Consider the following 20,323-nt stretch of genomic DNA (forward strand, 5'->3'; position numbering starts at 1 on the left):
ATTGAGCTTCACAACTTCTGCTAAGTGAGAAGTTTGTTGAGAGAGTTTTGCTCCATTTTATGACGTTTCCTTGCCACGTTTGTCAGCTGAATCACTGCGATTGTTAAATTAGTAACGCTGTCGCTAAGGGAATCCAGATTTCCTATGGACTTTGCTGGTCAGAAGGGTGCAAAGGGGGAATCCCACGATCCTGGGACACAGCAGTGGTCGTAAATATGAACCAGTTGCCCTTGCCAAGCGTTTGAATTTTGAGGACGTGATCGTGGGAGATGATGCCACGGTCGTAAGTGTGAAAAAAGGGCCCTAAGTCACTTTTTTCTCCCAACGCCGTCGTAACTTCAAACGGGCACTAAGCCGACCGTTGTGCGTATTCCGTAGTTTTGGAAAGCGAAGGATTTTAATCCCCACCACTTGAGGGGCTGTGGGGACAGAGAATGCTGCAAGGTGTGTTGTTGTGTTAATTTTGTGGTGTCCGTGCCCATCTTTCCTGAGACGGAGCTGTCAGGGGTTAGCTGTGGAGAACATTTGTCTTCCCCTTGGTGTCGGTTATACTTTTAGCTTTGAAGTTTCTCCCAAATCCGTTAGCTGAAAGGAGGGCTTTGATACTAGGACAGAGAACCTTGGTGCTTTTGAAAAGAATGAGTGTTTATTCCTCATGTAGGGTTGTCACCTGGCTGACCAGGTGCTGCTTAGCCAGCGACCCATCAAAGCCTTCTCTGTTGCTGTAGCCCAGGGGGTCTTCAAACGTGGCCCTTTTATGACTTGTGGACTTCAGCTCCCAGAATTCCTCAGCCAGGCACGTGAATTCTGGGAGCTGAAGTCCACAAGTCATAAAAGGGCCACATTTGAAGACCCCTGCCCCAAACCAAGGGTCTTTAAACTCCCTACCATCCAGAGGTGTGGACTTCAGTTCCCAGACTCCCTAGCAGTGGTAGCCACAAGCACGGCCACTGGCTGGGGGAATTCTGGGAGCTGAAGTCCACAAGTCATAAAAGGGCCAAGTTTGAAGACCCCCTGCTGTAGTTTCCTGTGTCGGTCTCAGTGGGTGGGGAAAGTCCTGCAGAATCTCCTCTGAAGCCCTGGCTAGTGAGTCCCCGGCATCTTTTAAAAAGCAGAGCAGTATCTTACAAGCAGCGGAGAACGTTCCCTAGAATCTGCGCGTTGATTCCTTCCCGAAACCACAACTAGGGATATTTTTCTGGGGCATTTACCTGCAGTTCAGAGGGCATATTCTGGATTGTAACGGCGCTTTCCATTGTTTATCTGGGGCAGCGGATTTAATGGCGCCTTTGTCAGCTTATTAAGGTAATTCTGGTTCCCAGAACTGTTAAGGAAGACAAAAAGGGACAGTTCGTGGAAAGCACCAGAAACTCCCGTTTCTGTGCCCTTGGCCAAACGTGTCCTCCGGCCGCTGAAAAGGAGGCTGGCTGTGTTGCCTCACAAAAAAATACACGGTTGGTTTTCATCTTCCCCGTCGTCCGTTGTGACTTCCTCATATCCCATCGACTTCATAAGCAGGAGAACTCAGTCTGCACTAACCTTTTTTCTGGCTCCTGTGTGAGTGTAACAGTTGGTGGCCTCGGCTTCTCCCGATTTAAGAGGCAGACGTAAGGTCGTTTGTACAAAACATATTTTTCTTTCAGTTTTGTGGGTTTTTTTTTTCTTCTTCTTTGTCTTTTTTCCTTAACTTGTTGTCTTGCAGAATCCCCCGGGGTCCTGTCCAGCAGCCCCTGGAGGATCGGATCTTCACTCCCACCGTCTCGGCTGTGTACAGCACGGTAAGGAGAAAACGGCATGAGCTGCTTTTGCCAAGAGTTTTTTTTGGGGGGGGGTGAGTGGGTGGGGGATGCTCTGATGACCGAGGGGAGTGTCACCTTCCTTTTGCAGAGAATGAGGAATGCTTGGCGTAACCACTGCAGTTCTTGACACTTGGCAGGTTTAGGAATAGGCCTGGGTGCGTGCAGGGTTCCCCTGACGCAGTGGTTCTCAGCCTGTGGGTCGGGACCCCATTTGGGGTCGAACAACCATTTCATGGGGGTCGCCAAACAACGCAGTCCGCCATTTTTTCCCCCCTTTTCCTCAGCTGTGCTGCTCCCTTTTATTCTATTGGCTTTTGAAAGCCAATAGAATAGACTCTCTTGAATAGAGCCTAATTCTATTGGCTTTCAAAAGCCAATAGGAATTGTCCAGGCTGTCTCTGCCCTGCTGAGCCCACCAAAAGTCCCCTTCTGCAAACGGTGCTGCACCAGTTGAGTAGTCCTCGACTTAACGACCGGTTGGGGGGGGGTCGCGGCATGAAAAAGGTTGAGAACCACTGCCTTGACGTAAAGCTCTAGAATCTGAACAATGTTTGCAGACGTTGATAAACGATAAAAAAGATAGGAAAGCAATTCATAATTGGACTCTTTGTCGATGGATGATGTGCTTTGAAATACTCTGGCCCTCGAACCTTTGGAGAGCAGGGCCCGGTCCAGACCACCTGCTTTCTGATCCCTCTCTTGTCGCGATGTGCCTCAGAACTGGATCCCTTTAGATCGAATGGGAATGAGCTGCGCAAAAGATAACAGTCTTTTGAGCTCAGTCCAGGTTTGAGTTTTGGAAGAGGATTGGTGGGAAGAGCCAGAGGAGGAAGAATTCCCATCATCCTCTTGAACCCAGGGTCCTATTGGGGCAGATCTCCAAGCGCTGGGGAGAGGCCTCCAGTCATCCCGGGGTTCCTCCTTGCAGGAAGAGTCCATTCCCACCCGGAAAAGAATTAGGAAGGAAGGCTGTTCCAGCCACGGTCCCTTTTCCGTGAGAGATGTGGGTCAGGAGGGCAATCCATTTTGCTATGAGCCGTGGCTGACCCGGCGGCATTTTTAAGAAATATATCAGCATCAAGGCAAGAAAACTAGCTGGGTGGGAGTAAGCATAATTGCCAACCATTTTTCCCCCCAATTAATACTTTCCTTAGAGCGGATTAAGTGAAACTGCTAATGGGGAAGTGGGCATCCTGGATCTTTAAAAAATCAGCACGGCTTTCCTCACCACTTCACGCCCAGAGACCAGCGTAGTTGTTTGAAAGCTCACCTCGGGGTCCCTTTCCTATTTATTTGCAGAAAAGGGTGGGATTATCTTGTAGGTAGTACTCACTGGTTGGTTTTTTGTTTTTGTTTTTTGGTAATAGCCAGCATTTCCCAAATGGAGGAAGTCCTTCACTGGAAAAAGTGAATTAAATATAATAGCAACGTTAAAAAGCCCTGGCTTGTAGATAGAAAGTAATTGATCGTTGTTGATAAAATTGGAGAGCGGAAGGCAGCCTCGGGCTGCATTCAGTTGGAGGAAGGTGTCACATGGAAATGAAAAGAGAACGACCCACAAAATGTGGGTGAGCATCTTTCCCCGTTCACACGTGGTACAAACTTGACACTGCCGGGGGTTGCCTTGCCTCTCCCGCTGGGATAGCTTGAAGGATGGAGCCAGAGACCAGGGCTGCTGAGGAAGATGGGCTATGGTGTGGCTCCCTCCTTTGAGCTAAATCCCCAGGCTGCCAAAAGAAGGACACACACACACACACACACACACACACACACACACACACACACACACACACCGACCGAGCCGCTTTCTCCCACCTAAGGGTTGATCAAAGTAGATGGCAATCTGGCGCTCTCTTGTCCTCTTTAGAGCCCACTTTGCTCGTTTCCTTTGAAGCAGAGATGTTAATTAGACAGCAGTCGGGATGATGACCCAGTCTTTTATCTTAAGCCTTGGTTTTGATCATGGATCATCTCAGTTTAGCCAGGCTTCCGAGAGTGGGCTGGCCTCCGTCTCCAGCAGTGGCCAGTGGCTCTCTTCCTTTGTGGAAAAATACAATAAAATACCCAGTGCCATTCAAAGGAGCTGGGAGTTTTCCCACCAAGCTCTTTTCTATCTACAGGAGAAATTAGGGGGTGGATTAAGGATGCGGCTCCACAGGATCCCGGGAGCCCCAGGGCCTCTTTGGAGTCAGATCCAGTAACATAAATCAAGTGGGCGGTTTATAGCTGCTCTGATGAGTCTACTTACTGCTTACTTTTGTTTTACTCCTCTTCGGTTCCACTAACAGCTTATCTCCTCGCAGGTTACGCAGGTGGCAAGGCAGCCAGGCCCTCCTGCCCCCTCCCCTTACTCTGCTCATGAAATAAGCAAGGGGCATCCCGCCCTTGCCGCCACGCCCCCCGGGCATGCTTCTTCCCCTGGTCTCACCCAGGTAAGTTCAGGGATCTGAGATTACCTCTCCAAAATGTGTGTGGGGAGGGGGATGTCAAGCTGGGCACGGGAGGGGGGGGGACCAGAGCGATGCCTCCACTGGCAGCGTGCTGCTCCACTTAAATGGCCAGGGTCGGGCTCCAGAAGAGGAGCCCCCCCCCCAGCACGGCTGGATTGCTTAGGGAGCATTTCACACTCACCGCCCTCCCCAAGCTTGCTTCTTCGAAGTCTCCTTTCGGCTAACAGATGATGGTTTGAATATTCCCCCTCTCTGCACGCCCGTAACTTTCTTCTCCTGTCAGAAGCCGTCTCCCCCCCCCCCCAAGGCAAGCGAAGGTGCTGAAAGAGAGAGGAAAGGGATGCAGGGGCGATTCGAGATGGTAGCGCCTTGAAAAGGAGCTAGTAGCCACGCGGGCAGCTTAGGGTGAAACGAAGCTGGAGGCAGCACGGAGGAGTAGCTGCGGGTTCAGGATGGCTCGTTTCGAACACATTCCCCCCTTGGATGGGTTTAGCGGCTCCAGCTGGGGTTTTTGCCCCTTTTGGGGAGACGAGACCGGAAGATTGAATTGACGTCAGACAGGCCCGAGAAGGCTTTTGGCTCCCACTGTGGCCATTGCTCACGTGGGGGTGCCTTTTTCTGGGGGGGGTGTTTAACCTCTGAACCCCGCAGCGGTGGGCCTGGCGGGCCACTAGGACAGACTGACAGATGCAAAGACAGAAGGAGGCAGTTTTTAGCCTCGTGCCTCTTAAGCAGCGGTTCTCAACCTGTGGATTGGGGCCCCATTTGGGGTCGAACGACCATTTCACGGGGGTCACCAAACAACGCAGTCCGCCATTTCCCCCCCCCCTCTTTTCCTTAGCTGTGCTACTCCCTTTTATTCTATTGGCTTTTGAAAGCCAATAGAATAGACTCTCTTGAACAGAGTCTAATTCTATTGGCTTTCCAAAGCCCATAGGAATTGCCCAGGCTGCCTCTGCCCTGCTGAGCCCGCCAAAAGTCCCAGTCTGCAAACGGTGCTGCACCCGTTGAGTAGTCCTCGACTTACGACCGGTTGGGGGGTCAGAGCATTAAAAAGGTTGAGAACCACTGCTCTTAAGCGAACCGCAAAGCCACTGGGTCCAATAGAGTCCTTCTCCCTGGCTGCATTTGTGCCCACCCGGCTCTTGGGGCCGCTTCTGGGCTCCCCGAAGAAAAGCTAGCCCCCCCCCCAATCTTACCCACATGTAGCTCCTGGGGGGGGGAATTGCACAAGCCTCTTGAGCGCCCGAAGCTGCTTTCTGGGGGGCCATTCCCCTTAATTTCACTTCTCATTTCTAATAACTAAGTGGCTGGCCCGACCTTTGGAAAAGGGGTCCATTTGCTTGGCTCCTGGCCTGAGTTGGATTTTAATTTGAGACTAGGGGCAGCCCCTCGCCCTAAACGCAGGCCTGCACAACTGTCCGTCGCTGGGTTGTCAGTACGGGGCGCTTCTTGTTCCTTGGTCCAAATAATGGTTAATCTTGCCTTTCTCTCTCTCCTTCCCCCCCCCCTCCTTCCCTCCCTGTGTCAGGCAGCCCTTTGCGAGTCGCTGCTTGCCCTGCAGTTGTGGGGTCGGCTCAAGAGTGGGATATGGGGGTCCCATTGCTTCCTTCTAGGGCAGTGGTTCTCAACCTGTGGGTCGGGACCCCATTTGGGGTCGAACGACCATTTCACGGGGGTCGCCAAACAACGCAGTCCGCCATTTTTTTCCCCTTTTCCTTAGCTGTGCTCCTCCCTTTTATTCTACTGGCTTTGGAAAGCCAATAGAATAGACTCTCTTGAATAGAGTAATTCTATTGGCTTTCCAAAGCCCATAGGAATTGTCCAGGCTGTCTCTGCCCTGCTGAGCCCGCCAAAAGTCCCCTTCTGCAAATGGTGCTGCACCCGTTGAGTAGTCCTCGACTTAACGACCGGTCGAGTAGTCCTCGACTTACGACCGGTTGGGGAGGGCGTCGCGGCGTTAAAAAGGTTGAGAACCCCTGGTCTAGGGTCACTTCCCTAAAGGCAGCGGAGAAATGGACGCGCTGTTATTGGCGTGAAAGTCCGGGCTGCGCCCGTTCGCCTTGCAGAGGCTTTTGTGAGTTGGTGACAGGAAGGGTTTCTGAGACCCCTTGTCTCAGTCGGCGGACGGGGGGGGTCTCTTCCCCCTTGCTGTTTCTCTGGAGGGGATTTATATGCTCCATCCAAAGGATGTACCTTCAATTGCCCCTTACACACACAAACACACATACACACACCATCCGGGCGGATGGCTTCTTGGAGAAAAGTGGAGGCTGCCAGTGGGGGGGGCTTTAGGAAAGGGCCCTTTCCTCCCCCCACCCCAGCAGTTTAGAGACAAACTTCCTCCAGAGGGCAATAATTGGGGGGTTTGAGCCTGGCACCCAGGGTCTGAAGGAAAGTGCTGCGGAGAAATAGCCACGGGGAGTCCCCGCTGTGGGTTCATGCTAACTAGAAAGCCGCCAGCTCTGTGCTGGGATCGTTCCCAGGCTGAGGAAGAGGAAGAGGAGGATGACTGTTCCTGGAAAGCTGAATTTGCTCTTTGTGCTTAGCGGTTGGTGAGAGGGAGGAGGAGAGCCCCTCCCCCAGGGCACACAGCCCCCCCCCCTCCCCAGATCCTGCAAAGCGATTGGAGGGGAGAGGATGCACTGCCCCTGTTGCCCGTCTTCCTTCTGCCCTCCTCCTTGCGCTCTCTCTCTTTCTCTCTCTCTCTTTCTCTCTCTCTGTCCCCTGTTGCCTCCCTCTCTCTCTCTCTCACACTCTGTCACTCTCTTTCACTCTCGCTCCAGCAGCCAGGCGGGAGGAGGGACAGAAGCTTTCCACCCCACCCAAGAGCCAGCAGTCTTTTTGAAGATCCAAGGGAACTGGTGCAAAGGATTCTGGGATGTGGGATGGTGAGTCACAAGAGGAAAAAAAAAGAAAAAAGTCCAACGGTGCCCGCTGGACCAGCCTGGCTCGGCTTGCCGTGTTGACACACGCAGGGCCCCTCCTTGCAGACACGCCGGGGCGGGGGGGGGGGAGACTCTGCGCAGAGTTTACGCGGGGCTGTGTAACGTCTTGGACCTGGAGGACAAGTCTGCCTTTTGTGCTGGAGGCCTCTGGTCACCTCCGGGGAATTTCGCGCTGTGTTGCTGCTCAGCCTCGGGGACTCTAAAGGTCCAGAGGTCCCCTATGAAATTCCGAGCCGGGGTGGGTGCTTTCTCGGCAAAAGGGGGCGTCCAGTTGCATTTCCTGGCCTTGGTAACCGTCCAGGCTGCCTCCGTTAGGCCCGGTGGCTTCTCCATTGCTCCTGCTAGCCTTAGTTCTGAGGTCTCCAAAGGGTTAGGAAGGTGAAGAAGCATTTTGCTGGCCTCTCCCAGCAGGGGGAGGAGTTGAGGGCGCAAATGTCATTTGCTGCCCCCCAAAAGACTGCCCTTAGGAAGACTGGAGAAAGAGCCTGGTTTTAGAAATGGCCTGGAAGATTCCAGGGGTACGTGTCCTCGTCTCTGTGCGCTGTCTAGGACCGAGGATACCAGGTGCCCATCCTTTGCAGCTTTCCTCTCCTTTTGGGGAGCTCTCCGAAGAAGGGGCGGAGGAAAATTGCCTTCTCTAGAACTTGGGTCTGCTTCGTCCCATTTCTGCCATTCCAAAAAATAACAGCAGGTTTCCCACTTGGCAATCCAGTTGGCGGCACGAACCTGTTTTTGCAGAGGGAAAGCTGCTTTCTTGGTGGTCAGGAACAACGGGGGAAAGACGCCTACTTGTTTTAAGTTTTAAGTTTCCAAAGCCAGAAACCCTGGGAAATGACGGTCTGTCTCGAGCGTTTGGATTTCAGCTGCCTTTTCAAAGCTGCCTTCGACAAAAAGTTCCCTCCTGTCTGCGGTGGCTCGCCTAAAGTCATAGGAAGGCTTTGGTCATTTGGCGAGGGACGGTCTGGCAGTTTTTTATTGCCGATCAGGAGCTGGCAGGAACGCTGAAGGGGGCCCGTGGTGGGAATTTTCAGCTCCTGGACAAAAGTTGCCCACCTCCCACCCCGATTTACAGGATCAGCAGGTGCATTGCTAAATCTTCCGTGGCCCAGCTTTTTGCAGAAACCTGGCACGTCATCAGCTGCCCGTGTGTCAGGCTCTGCGCCCTTCTCGCTGTTTACCTCACAAAGGAGATTGTAAGCATCACTAATTCCTCTAAGTCAGAGTTAGGGGGGGAAGTACAGCCTTCCCCCCCCCACGAATAAGTCTAGGGCAGTGGTTCTCAACCTGTGGGTCGCGACTCCATTTGGGGTCGAACGACCATTTCACGGGAGTCGCCAAACAACGCAGTCCGCCATTTTTCCCCCCCTTTTCCTTAGCTGTGCTACTCCCTTTTATTCTCTTGGCTTTTGAAAGCCAATAGAATAGACTCTCTTGAATAGAGTCTAATTCTATTGGCTTTCCAAAGCCAATAGGAATTGTCCAGGCTGTCTCTGCCCTGCGGAGCCCGCCAAAAGTCTCCTTCTGCAAACGGTGCTGCACCCGTTGAGTAGTCCTCGACTTACGACCGGTGGAGTAGTCCTCGACTTACGACCGGTTGGGGGTCGCCGCATTAAAAAGGTTGAGAAGCACTGATCTAGGGAGTCCATCGTTTGCTTGTAATCATTTTCAATCTAAAATGTTGTAGACTCACGGCGGGCTTCCATGGGTAAAAGTGGGCTCAAAGCCCAGCGCGCATTTGGATGGCTGGCCTGCTAGGCTTAAGACAAGCCCAGTCCAGATGTATTTATTATTATTATTATTGCTTCCTCTCCCTTCTCCCCAAGTGGCTGGAGATTTTTCAGAGCTGTCCTGACCAAAGTTTAGGAACCTCCGCTCCAAAAGGCCAATTTACGTAACGTAATCCAGCTGTGGTGCTCTTCTCCCTCTTCAAAATGCTCGTCTTAAATTTAGAAACCCGGGTTGGAGGAGAAAGCTGGTGTCATTCATAACACAGTTGAAAAGGGATCAATTTTCCCCGTCTCCCCGTAAGGGGGACTCCTCCAAAGAAGGCCGAGTCCTCTGTGCTTCCCAGGCTTTGTGAAAGGTTCACATCCAGCAATCGGCCGCGGTCTTCTTACAATCTTTGAATTGCCTGAAAAGTAACGTTTGCTGAGATTTGTTCCAGCTTTTCTCCTCAAAGAGATGGAGAGAAAGGCTTTCCTTCCCATAAATAGCCGTTGGTGGAGAAAGGAGAGGCTTCGGGGAGCTTTGAGTGCCCTGGCATCATCCCAGCGATTGGTGATGGATGCTTTTGGAACGAGCTGTTTTGGCAGCAAGTTTGGCCCGGCTGTGCGAAAACCTTTCCTTGTGAATTGAGCTGTTTCAGTGGCGTGGGTCACAGCCGGCTTCCTGGAAGAAGCAAGCCGTGATCCCCCGGGAACTTCCGGCACTCATTGACAGCAGAATTCAATCCCAAGGTGTGTGAATGCGGCCTTCACAAGCACACAGACCGGAGGCTAAAACATACAAGGAACGGTTGCTGGAATTGGGCATGTCTAGTTTAATGAAGAGAAGGACGAGGGGGGGACAGGATACCAGTCTCCCAGTATCTCAGGGGCTGCCCCAAAGAAGAGGGAGTCAAGCTCTTCTCCAAAGCGCCTGAAGGCAGGACAAGAAGCAACGGATGGAAACTAATCCAGGAGAGAAGCAACCTAGAAGTGAGGAGAAACTTCCTGACAGTGAGAACAATTAACCAGTGGAACAACCTGCCTCCAGAAGCGGTGAATGCTCCAACGCTGGAAGTTTTTAAGAAGAGATTGTCTGAAATGGCATAGGGTTTCCTGCCTGAGCAGGGGGTTGGACTAGATGATCTTCAAGGTCCCTTCCAACTTTATTATTATTATTATTATTACCTGTCCAGCCCAGCCCGTTGTGCACCTGGTCAGGCAGGCCTGAGCTGAGGATGAGTCAGTGGGGGGCCTGCTTGCGAGTCAGTCAAATATTGTGAGCTTGGGGGGGCACTTGACAGGCCCAGAGAACCTCTGGGACTCCAGAGTGGGCCTTTCCATTACGCTGATGATGTTGAGAATTGGAAATGGAAGAGCTGCCTGTGACTCAGCATTTTGAAACGCACGCACGCACGCACACACACACAAACAAACATGCAGAGTGATGCAACAGAGCACGTCTGCTGTTTATTTCCAGCCCAGCTATGAGTGCAGGGTGGGGAGCAGATCTTGTTGCGCAGCAGGCCTAGTGGGTAGGTATCAACTAGTTTGGGAAGCCGATAAAAAATAGTTCTTTTTTTTTCTTCCCTATCTTCAGCAGGGTAGACTAGAGAGAGCCGTAGGAGGGCTTTTGTGACGAGAAAATTCCTGGGAACCTGAAGCACATGGGGGGGGGGGTTCCTTTCTTGGACTTTTAACACTCAGGTGCCCCAATCTTTTTTTTTTTTTTTTAATTTTTCTTTTAAATGCAGCCCTGAATTTCTGTCCTCTCCAGAGGCAGACGTCACTGGGTACGCGGCTGGGCCCGAATCACACTTTCCCCTTGAGATTGTTTTGATGAGCGCTTTGCAAACGAGGACGGTCAAAAGTGGGGGAGCGTGGCAAAGGGCCGCAACATTTGAGGGTTGCTGCTCTGGGAACGAACAACCAAAGGTCTCTCCTTTGGTTGGCATCCTAGTCTGGCTGAGGATCTCCTGCCCACTCCTGGTGGCACAGCTAGTTGGCTTCTGCTTCCAGGAGGAGAGGACAGCACCGCGAAATTGGTTCCTGCCTGAGAGATACACTGCGGCGCGTTGATATAGTCAAGGCAGAGCGGGATTAGATGAGCATTTGGGTTTACCAGGCAGTCACCAAAGAATGCTGATGCCGCGAGAGCGATGGTTAATTTGCTTCACGCGCGGGATGGCCCGGCATCAGAGACTCTGCTGAATCACAGCCTCACACGTGACAAAGATGTTGAGTCTCCGCAACGTTAAAACATGGAGGCATTTTTGTTATCGCCCTCGTCGACCCAGCTCAGGGGTCTTCCAACTCGGCCCTTGTGGACTTCAGCTCCCAGAGTGCCTCAGCCGGCGTGCCCGGCTGAGGAATTCTGGGAGTTGAAGTCCACAAGTCTCATAAAAGGGCCGAGTTGGAAGACCCCTGAGCTAGCAGCTCTTGAAAGAGTTGGCTCCCGGTTCTCTTCGTCTGCTGAGATGCTTGGGAGGGGGCTCTGCTCTTGCCCACTTATGATTCCTCCCCTCTTTAACATGGAATGTGGTGTCAGAGCGCCCTCAAGATGGGGAGGTAAGCAGGAAAGGCAGCCCAGGGACGACAAGGTCCAGCGGGCGATCCCTGCTTGCCTGGAAGACTCTGCGGGAAGAGCAGCTTTCAGGAACCTCAGCCTGCCCCGGGTGGGTTGGGTGGGTTGTCTGGAATTGAGGGGCTGAAAGGCTTGGGGACCTTCTCAACTCTTCCTTTTACTGCCTTCCAATGGAACAGTCTCCGTCCTCTCGTGCCCGGAGTCGGATGGAACCCGGGAGACCTGCCCAGTGTCCAGGAGGTGGCTACGTGCCAGTCTGGGTCCTCGTGGGGTTGGGGTGGAAGGAAATCCCAGCTCCATCCCTTGCCAACGTTGCTTTCTCTTCTCTGCGGCAGGCTCCGTACCCCGCCGGACAGAACGCCGCACCCACCACGCTGGTGTACCCCCAAGCCCCTCAGGCGATGAGCACCCAGCCTCAGACCCGCTCTCCGGTAAGTCGCCCCCTCTCCCAGCGTTTCAGTCCAACGGCGGCCCAGCCTCTCCTCGCCTCCCCTCTGGCATGGCTGCTGCTGTCAGGAGGACTCCCTGCTTCACTGTCATTTGGGAAACGGGGAAAGACTGGGCTTCTTGGAGCTCTGCTCCTCTTCTCCGGGCTCCCTCTTGTGCAATCCCGTTGTTAACACCGCAGTGTAAATGCGACACACACTCACCCCTCCGTCTTTTTCCCCTTTACGAATTCTTGCTCAGCACCTGTGGGATTTGGCCAATGGTGTGGTCTGCTGCTGCCAGAGGACCTTGTGGCCATCGCACTGCCCCAGATTGGATGTCCTGGTGATCCTTGCCATTTTGCACCATGAGGCTGGGGGGGGGGAAAGGGACCATAAGGCTTTCTTTTAAAAAAACAACGATGGGTAGCTGTCGTGATCCCATCCGTCCTCTGCCCTTGCTCATCACTCCCCCTGCCCCCTGCGCCTGTCCCTTGAGCAGCTGTGGGACAGGCAGCACTTGGGTTCCAGCTGCCTGCTTTGGCTTTGAGGTAGAGAGGGACCTTTTGGCTGGGGTTTCCTTAGCCAGCCCCCGCAGTGACCCCAGTTATGATCTCCGGGGAGCCAGTTTTGGAGACTTTATTAGCTGTGGGCAGAGTAAGGATGGATGGCTAGAGGATGACCTGCCTCAGGAGCGTCTCTCTAAATCAGTTCTCTTGACAGCCCGGCCGAGCAGTGCCCATCCCCTGCCTCGGCCCCTGGAAGCGGAGGAAGGTTTTGGAACAGAGTCCGGCTTACAGGTCCTTGGCGGGAAGAGGCTGGATAAAATACTACCTTGTAAGCAATATGACAAACTGTACTCCCTTCTCGCAGACAGTCGTGCCCATGGCACACTGCTTCCATCCTGTCGCCCTTTTGGTTTTTAATTTCCTTCTCTCCCCCCCCCTCCCAGATTGTTGACTGATCTACAGAAAAGCCCTGTTGTATTTTTTTCTCCTTTCGGGCGAAAGGAGCGTGTTTTCACACGGGCCCAGGATGGGTCTCCGGACACTGGCAGGCTCAGGCCCGCTCAACCGTCAAGGCAGGGAGACCCGGAGGCAGGGCTGCCAACTCAGACCCCCTGCCCCGAAGGAAAGGCCTGCGGCGTTTTCTAGCCCACGGCTGAGGACGGGGCTTTGAATTGATTGCCCCGACCGATTTGAGGCAAATTGGCCACCTGTTCTCGGATTGGGCAGCTCCCTCCACGGAGATGCCGGAGAAGACAACGGGGTAGAAGCGGCCTATAAGTTGTCAGTCATTTTTCTGTGGTCACGAACCATTCTTCCCCCTTCTGAAAATATTACCCTGTGTGCAGTTTATTTATTTAATTTTTGGTGCCATCTCTTGCCTCTCATTGCCACCCCATGACTAAAAATTGCTCACTTAACATTTCATTCTCTCCCCCCCCCGCCCCTTCCCTTGCGCAAATCCAAAACAAATGCAATTTCGGCCCCTCTCCCTCTTGCATTTTGTTCTGGGTTTGCTTGCATCGGTTTCTCATCCCCCCCCCCCCACAATCCCGCCCCGTCCTGGATGGGTGCCGAGGGGTGGGCAGGCTCACAGCTGGTGGCCCTTGTGTCCATTTCCCTGCTGGGTAACGAAGGGCAGCAGCGCGGGCTTCTTCGCCCAGGGGGACCCCGTTTTCTTCGGCCCTCGGAGCCGCGGGCAGCTGTAGCGCCTCCTGACTGCACCCGCTGGCTTTGCCACGTCCCCAGGCACATCCACACCCTCGCCTCGCCCCGTGTGCCAACTCCCACGAGGCGAAAGGGAGGCCGGGCCTAACAGTTTGGGTTGCTTTTATAGCAACTGGACTGGAGTTGCCCAACCACCCAGCTGGGGAGTGCGAAGGGCAGTTCCCAATTGTGGGGCTTCCCTTAAGCAGGGGAGCCCCTTTCCCAACCCCACTCCAGTGGGCGACACTGGGAGCCCGATAGGCTCCTCCCCTGCCCCTCCCCCCAGGAAATGAACCCCTAAAATCTCTCTGAGCCACAAGTGACTACAGTTTGTTCTGTTGCTTACAGCTCCGGAGGAAGATGTTGGCCAGTAGCTGATGGCAGCCAGCAGGAAAATAGGCTAGGAGGTGGTTTCTTTCCCTAAAAGTGTGTTGTTGGAATGCTCTTTGCGTAGCTTAGCGTCCTCAGGTCTCCCCAAATGCTTTGCAAAGAAGGGGGGTGCGCGTGTCTGCCCTGCATTTGGCTGGAGGAGCAGTGGAGGCCCTCCCTGTGTGGATTTGGCCGGGTCTGGAGTGCTGGAGAGGACGTGTGTTTGCTGCATGTCTGAATATTCCTCCGGAGAGGAAAGAGGGGGGGCAGGGGTGCCCTTTGCTGGAGGGAGAGGCTGGCGGCTTCAGAGTCCCCCCCCCCCTCCAGGAAGAGGCAGTGGCCCAAAAGATATTTTGTGCCCTTGTTGTCTGCTGGCATTCGCCCGTCCTGTTTTTGTCCGCTCACCTTCAGTCTCCTGGATAGGATTTGGGCAGTTTGCAAAGTTGTTTTTTTGTTTGCACTTGCACAAAAGCCGATGGGAAAAAAAAAATAAACCAGAGAGGAGATTATCTTTCTCCCACCCCGTCCTGTGCAAAAAGCTACTCTCTGAATTTATTTCAAGCACATGTACCCTGCTGGTCGGCCCAACAATAAAAAGAGGCAGTCAGAAAGACGAGAGTGCAAAAAAGAAAAAAAAGAGGGGTGGTGGTGCTGGAGAAGACTGTGGCTCGCGATGAGGGGCTGGAAGGAAAAGGGTCCCGCGTTGTTGGGTGGGCAGCAGCTCACCAAAAGGCTGGGCTATCAAAGCTGAAGGGCAGGACAGGGCTTCATTTGCCCCCTTGCCCTCCCTCCATTTTCAGTTCCCAGCTACGGTTCTGGCCTGGCGGCCCCTCCGCCCTCCCCTTTGGGAACCCTCAGCCCGATTGCCCCCCCCCCATCCCCATGCGTTAGTGGGGTGGGCTTTCCCAGGGCTGCCTCCTGGGAGCCGGGCCCTGTCCTGGCCACAGGTCCCCCCCCCCCGTGGGGTCAGCTGGGGTCGCTGTGCCCCCCTCCCTCTGTGTGCTGCAGCTGTGTGCTTCCTTCGTAGTAGTCATGCTCTTTATTTCCTCATCTCTCATTTACGCACCCCCCCTACCCCGCCCACCCCACCATGGGTTTCATTTGCATAGAGTGTGACATTTTTGCCTTCCGTTGTGTTTTCTGACTCTCTGTGCCTTCCCTTCTTTTTTTGTGTTTTTGTTTCTCCCGCTTCTTAGTTCGCAGCCGGGCCTCGACCTGCCCACCACCAGGTATAGTACCCTCCTTGCTCCCCCCCCCCTTTTCTCCCTCTGCTACAGCCTGGTTGCGGGATGGGATGGGGGGGTGTTCTGGCCGGCTAGCTGGCCCTCCTCCTGCTGCTAATTCTGGCACCTTGACCTCTGGCTCCAGGTGGCTCCACTTTCTAAAAGCTACTAATTCCCTTTGAGAGGATGGGGGGGGGGTGTTGTAGATCTCCCTGCAGCCTGGGGAGCGCGGGGGAGACTGACCCCAACCCACGACCCGCTTCCTAGCAAGCTGCTCTTCTATTCTTCCCCTTAGTGTCAGATCAGGAGGTGTCCCTGCGGATGGGGGGTGGTGGTGGATGGGTCTAGCACAGGAGAAGAGCTGCAGCTGGTGCTGCTGAATTGCCCTGGTCTCTCAGCCAGGACCCCCAAACTCGATAGCCAAAATATCACACGATGCTGGTGTTCTGGCCTGAACTGAGCATCTGTGAGTCTCGTGGGAGAACTCAAAAAAAAAAAAAAAGTAGTGAAGATTGTGAGATCCGGCATGGCCGGGGTAGCATCTTTCTACTTAACACTTAATATTGGGGTTCCACCAAGGAGCGTCAAGGTTGCCGTTTTGCTGAATTCCTGAACTGGTTTGGAAGAGAGAAAGTCCACAGGGGCTTCTCCTTTCCCCCCTCCTGTCTGTGGGCCCCCCCTCCTGTGCCTTTGAGGACTAAGAAAGGACCCCCCCCCCAGGCTGTTGCATGTTGAAGCTATATCGGCTGAGCCCGGGTGGGTGGAGTGTCACGGATCTGGAACAATGAGGAAGGCTGCTGGCTGACCCCTGAGGGCTCCTTGCTGGGACCATAACAGGAGGCGTCTCGCACATCTGTTTGTGCGCTTGATTAATTATATGTAGAGGTTACTGTGCAAAATGTCACAAGGCACCTTTTGATCTTCACGCACATGATGAAATAAAAACGTAGCTAGAAGCCATTAAAGGTTGCCTGGTCCCAGAACTGGATGTTAGCTGAAAAGGGATCATAAGTTGAAGTTTAGAGCCTTGTTATGTCCTTCCCATTTTGGGGTGGGTGGGTATTGCTGGGAGGGGCAGAGGTGCCCACGCCTGCCCAAGTGCTGATTAATGTGCTGGCCATAGTGGAAGATGCCCAATGCTGCTGCCAGGATCTCCAGACTGCAGTCGGTCCCCGCGAGGCCAAAGCAGTGGCTTTTGGGGCAGCGAGGTCATCCGGCAAATGGCTCGTGTCCAACATCTGACGCAAGCACAGCGCTTGTGTGATCATCTTGTCATTTCCCTCCCCGCCCCCCAAATGCCCATAAACCCTGGGTTGGTTTGATCGATGCTGGCTGAATGTTTGTGGGGGACACCCCCTCCATCCTCCAGTCTTGTGGTCTTCTTCCCCAGAACCTTTTGCTCGTTGCCTTTCCGTGCTCCGGTGGTGTCTGATGTGATGTGTGTGCTAAGCCACCTTCTTCTGCAAATCCCTCACGGGCAACTAGCAGGAGCATTTGCACATCGGGGCGCAACACGAAGCTGTTAAGAAGCAACATTGGGGAGGGGTGGGGGCTTGTCGCAGCTCTCCGTCTGCTGGTGCTCTGCCCATTCCAGTCCGCCAGCCCCTTTATTGGCGAGCTGCTGAGTGGACGCCACCAGGATACCCTCCCGATGTGGAGATGCTGGCCTGGCCTTGTCATGTGGGGGATAGCAAGGGGATGCTTGTCCTCCCCTCCTGTTGTTTCCCCACGTATCAGACGGCCCTACAGGTGGATGCTAGGTGAGGGAAGGAAGAAAGGAGCAGAAATGTGTACTTTTCTGCTTCTATGTTTCCACGAACCGGAGCAGAGCTTTCCAGGTGCAGCCAGGCGCCCCAGCTCCCTCCTGGCCTGGACAGGGTGGCAGGGCAGCATTCCCAAGGAAAGGAAGCAAAAGGATCAAATCGGACTTTGCAGGATTAAAAGACCCCCCCTGCCCTCTTCTGGCAGACGACTCAGGACTGGCTGCTTTGGGGTTTCGCTGGGCGGTCTCCCAGCAGGGTCTCAAATTAGTCCTGACCAGCAGTGCAGGTGTGAGTGAGGGGAAGGGGAGTGAGTCCCCCCCAAAATGCTGATTTTATGGCTCCTGTCCTATCCACCCTCCGGGCATGGACCCTGTTGCTTCTCCAAATGAGATGAAGAAGTGGGAACCGCCCTTCCCGTGTCCCAGGCTGGCCTCTCTTTGGGCTTCTGGGGAGGGGTTTCTGCCTCCACCCAGAAGCCCATCCCATGTTTGGGGGACCTGGTGTAGCTCTCCTTTCTGCTGGGCGCCCTGGGGTCTCCCAAGGCAGCTCACGCCCGGAAAGGAAATCCTTTCTCTCCTGGCCAGCCCCTGAGTAGGATGGGATGTCCTCAAATGCCTGGCAGTGGAAGAGAAAGCCGAGGAAGGGAGGGTGAGACGACTCGGGCGGCCACAGACACTCCCACAGGAGGTTGCTGATTGGCTCCTCTGGGAACAGATAATGTGGATAGCTCCGTCCAGGGCAGTGTGGTCCGGGGTCCTCCATTGCATGCTGGCCCTCCCTCCCTCCTGACCTGTCAGCTGTTCCACCGGCTTTCTTTTTATTTCCTGCTGCTTCGTTGTTGAAGGGAGGATTCAGACCGATCCAGGTAACTTCCATTACTGGCTCTGCATGGTCCGACTCGTCTCTTGGTCACCCCTCCCCCCCTTGACGGTTCGATGTGTTCATGCCTGACACCCCGTTCTGCACTTGTTGCACATGAGAGAGAGAGCCTACACGTCAAAAAGGCCACCGTGCCACAGCTTCTTTGCCCCCCTCCCCAACCTCCCTGGCCGATAATTTAAAGCCAGGTTGCCCCCTTTTATCCTTTATTGAAAGAGGACGTCCACAAGAGAAGGCCCCAACAGCCTCCTGCATCTGGATGGGCCTGTTTGTGGACTCCCTCTGGCTTTGGGAGCACGACTTCCCAAGCACCAAGAGGGTCCGTTCCGGGTCCTGCCTCGGTCCCACTGGTCCAGGGATGTCGGTCTTCTTGAGCAAGGGCTGCCTAGCTTTCAGCCTTTGTGGTGCCGATGATCTACTTGCTTGCTTGCCTCCCCCCCCCCAGTTTTTCCAGAGGCCTCAAATCCAGCCCCCTCGAGCTACGATCCAGAACAGCAGCCCCTCCATCCGCCCAGGCGCACAAACCCCCACGGCGGTCTATCAGACCAATCAGCACATCATGATGGTCAACCACCTCCCCATGCCCTACCCAATGCCTCAGGGGCCCCAGTACTGTATTCCACAGGTAAGGGGGCTGCTGCTGCTGCTCCTGGGGGGGGGGAAGCGAGTGGGTGGGTGGGTGGGGACGACTTTGCCGTGGGCTTCCTCCACCTCCCTGTCCTTGGTACTGTCCAGTTGGTGAGCTTTGGCTGGAAGAGGGCTGGGTGGGAGTGCCACCCTTGGAAAAGCAGCGGGGGGCTTCACCCGGTGGGCATCGCAAAGCCCTCTGGGCTCCTGGCCAGGGAGGGGGGCTGGTTTTTCATGCTTCTGGAGGAGGAAGAACACGGAGGGGGGATCGGAGGAAGGCAGAACTTCCCCTCTGGCTCAGCCGGCGGGATGCCCACCCTCCCTTTAGGCTGCTGCCACTGCTTTCCAGCCAGAGAGAGTGGGTGTTTCTCCTCTCTTGCCAGCTATTTCTCCCGTTGTGTCCTCATGCCTGATGCCATTCCTTCCACAGTATCGGCACAGCGGTCCTCCTTACGTGGGGCCTCCGCAACAGTATCCCGTTCAGCCGCCGGGGCCTGGCCCCTTTTATCCAGGACCGGGGCCTGGAGAATTCCCCAATGCCTACGGTAAGACGCTCCTTAGTGAAGTAGGCTCTTTCTGGTCCCTTTCCCCCCCCCCATACATCTGTTCATCCTAGCGCTCCTGATGGGCGTCTAAATGGCTCCTGGTTTGGGGAGGATTGGCTGACCCGAAAAAGGGGGGCTGAAGTGGGGGCATTCAGCCCCAGCCAGACGTGCCTTTTTTTTTTTCTTCCTCCCCTTCCCTTGTTCCAGGAGCCCCTTTCTATCCGAGTCAGCCGGTGTATCAGTCGACACCCATCATAGTGCCTACCCCCCAACAGCAGCCGCTCCCACCCACCAAGCGGGAGAAGAAGACGGTAAGCGCTCTCCGCCGAGGGTGGGGGGCTTCCCACGGCTGGAGCGGCTCCCCGACCAGGAGGCCGATCTCGGTGGCTGGATGCCACGGCCACACCCTGTTGGGGAAGCACTTTGGATGGCCCAGGGACCAGCGGGGCGTTTAGCTCTTCGGTTGGCCCCAGCAGGGCATCCGGGGGACGGCTTCGTCTGACCTCTGTTGCCTGGGCATAGTCAAGAGTGCCGAGCCGGGTTCGGGAGATCCGAGTAGAGAGGGCTCAGCGGCTTCCTTATCTTTTTTGTGCCAGATCCGCATCCGGGATCCGAATCAAGGGGGCAAAGACATAACGGAAGAAATTATGTCTGGCGGAGGGAGCAGGAACCCCACGCCTCCTGCGGTCCGGCCCACCTCGACCCCCACTCCGCCTCCTGCGATCCGGCCCACCTCGACCCCCACCCCTCCTCAGGTAACCAGCCCCCCCCCTCCCTCCCACCCCTGCGGTCCTTTCTCCAGAGGAATCTGCATTGCAAACGTGTGCTCGGAACGCCTTTTTAGTAGCTGCTGCTGGGCCTCTGCTGTCCTAAAGGGAGAGGGGGTCTCCAGTACGGGTTGTCCTCGATTTAACGACCACATTTGATCCCAGTGCTTCCGTTGCTAAGCAAGACAGTTAAGCGAGTCACTGCAGTTAAATTAGTCACACGGCCTTTAAGGGAATCCAGCTTCCCCCATTTGACTCCGCTTGTCAGAAGATCGCACAAGGGGATCACGTGACTCCCGGGACGACGCCACCGTCGTAAATACGAGCCAGTTGCCCAGCGTCTGGATTTTGATCCCGGGATGCTGCAACGGCCGTGAGTGCGAAAAACGGTCATAAGTCCCTTTTTTTTTTCAGTGACGTAACTTGAAACGGTGACTAAGCGAGGGCTGCCTGTAGTTCTTTGTCCTTTAGAGATTTGCAGCCTGTTGTCGTGGTTCCGACAAGTGAAACTCTTCAAAGAACTTCCAGG

General features: G+C 54.6%; 1 protein-coding gene across 22 annotated transcripts in view; it reads left to right on the top strand.

The window, feature by feature from the left end:
- Nucleotides 1-20,323, top strand: part of EIF4G3 (eukaryotic translation initiation factor 4 gamma 3) — a 56,444-nt gene that overhangs the window by 14,455 nt on the left and 21,666 nt on the right. For 6 of the 22 annotated variants that reach the window (XM_039367764.1, XM_039367750.1, XM_039367756.1 and 3 more), the window contains exons 2-12: nucleotides 1,703-1,778; nucleotides 4,103-4,231; nucleotides 7,036-7,140; nucleotides 11,820-11,915; nucleotides 12,633-12,746; nucleotides 15,187-15,219; nucleotides 17,821-17,841; nucleotides 18,301-18,480; nucleotides 18,913-19,027; nucleotides 19,235-19,338; nucleotides 19,624-19,782. In XM_039367764.1, coding sequence (XP_039223698.1) covers nucleotides 7,138-7,140; nucleotides 11,820-11,915; nucleotides 12,633-12,746; nucleotides 15,187-15,219; nucleotides 17,821-17,841; nucleotides 18,301-18,480; nucleotides 18,913-19,027; nucleotides 19,235-19,338; nucleotides 19,624-19,782 — 825 coding nt within the window. In that variant the 5' untranslated portion in view covers nucleotides 1,703-1,778; nucleotides 4,103-4,231; nucleotides 7,036-7,137. The remainder of the gene's footprint in view (nucleotides 1-1,702; nucleotides 1,779-4,102; nucleotides 4,232-7,035; nucleotides 7,141-11,819; nucleotides 11,916-12,632; nucleotides 12,747-15,186; nucleotides 15,220-17,820; nucleotides 17,842-18,300; nucleotides 18,481-18,912; nucleotides 19,028-19,234; nucleotides 19,339-19,623; nucleotides 19,783-20,323) is intronic. The other 16 variants (XM_039367766.1, XM_039367767.1, XM_039367762.1 and 13 more) reach the window with 10 other exon arrangements.

This window comes from Crotalus tigris, unplaced genomic scaffold (genome assembly GCF_016545835.1).
Source record: "Crotalus tigris isolate CLP2741 ecotype Arizona unplaced genomic scaffold, ASM1654583v1 scf7180000020588.15403103151:6194809, whole genome shotgun sequence".
Taxonomy (NCBI): domain Eukaryota; kingdom Metazoa; phylum Chordata; class Lepidosauria; order Squamata; family Viperidae; genus Crotalus; species Crotalus tigris.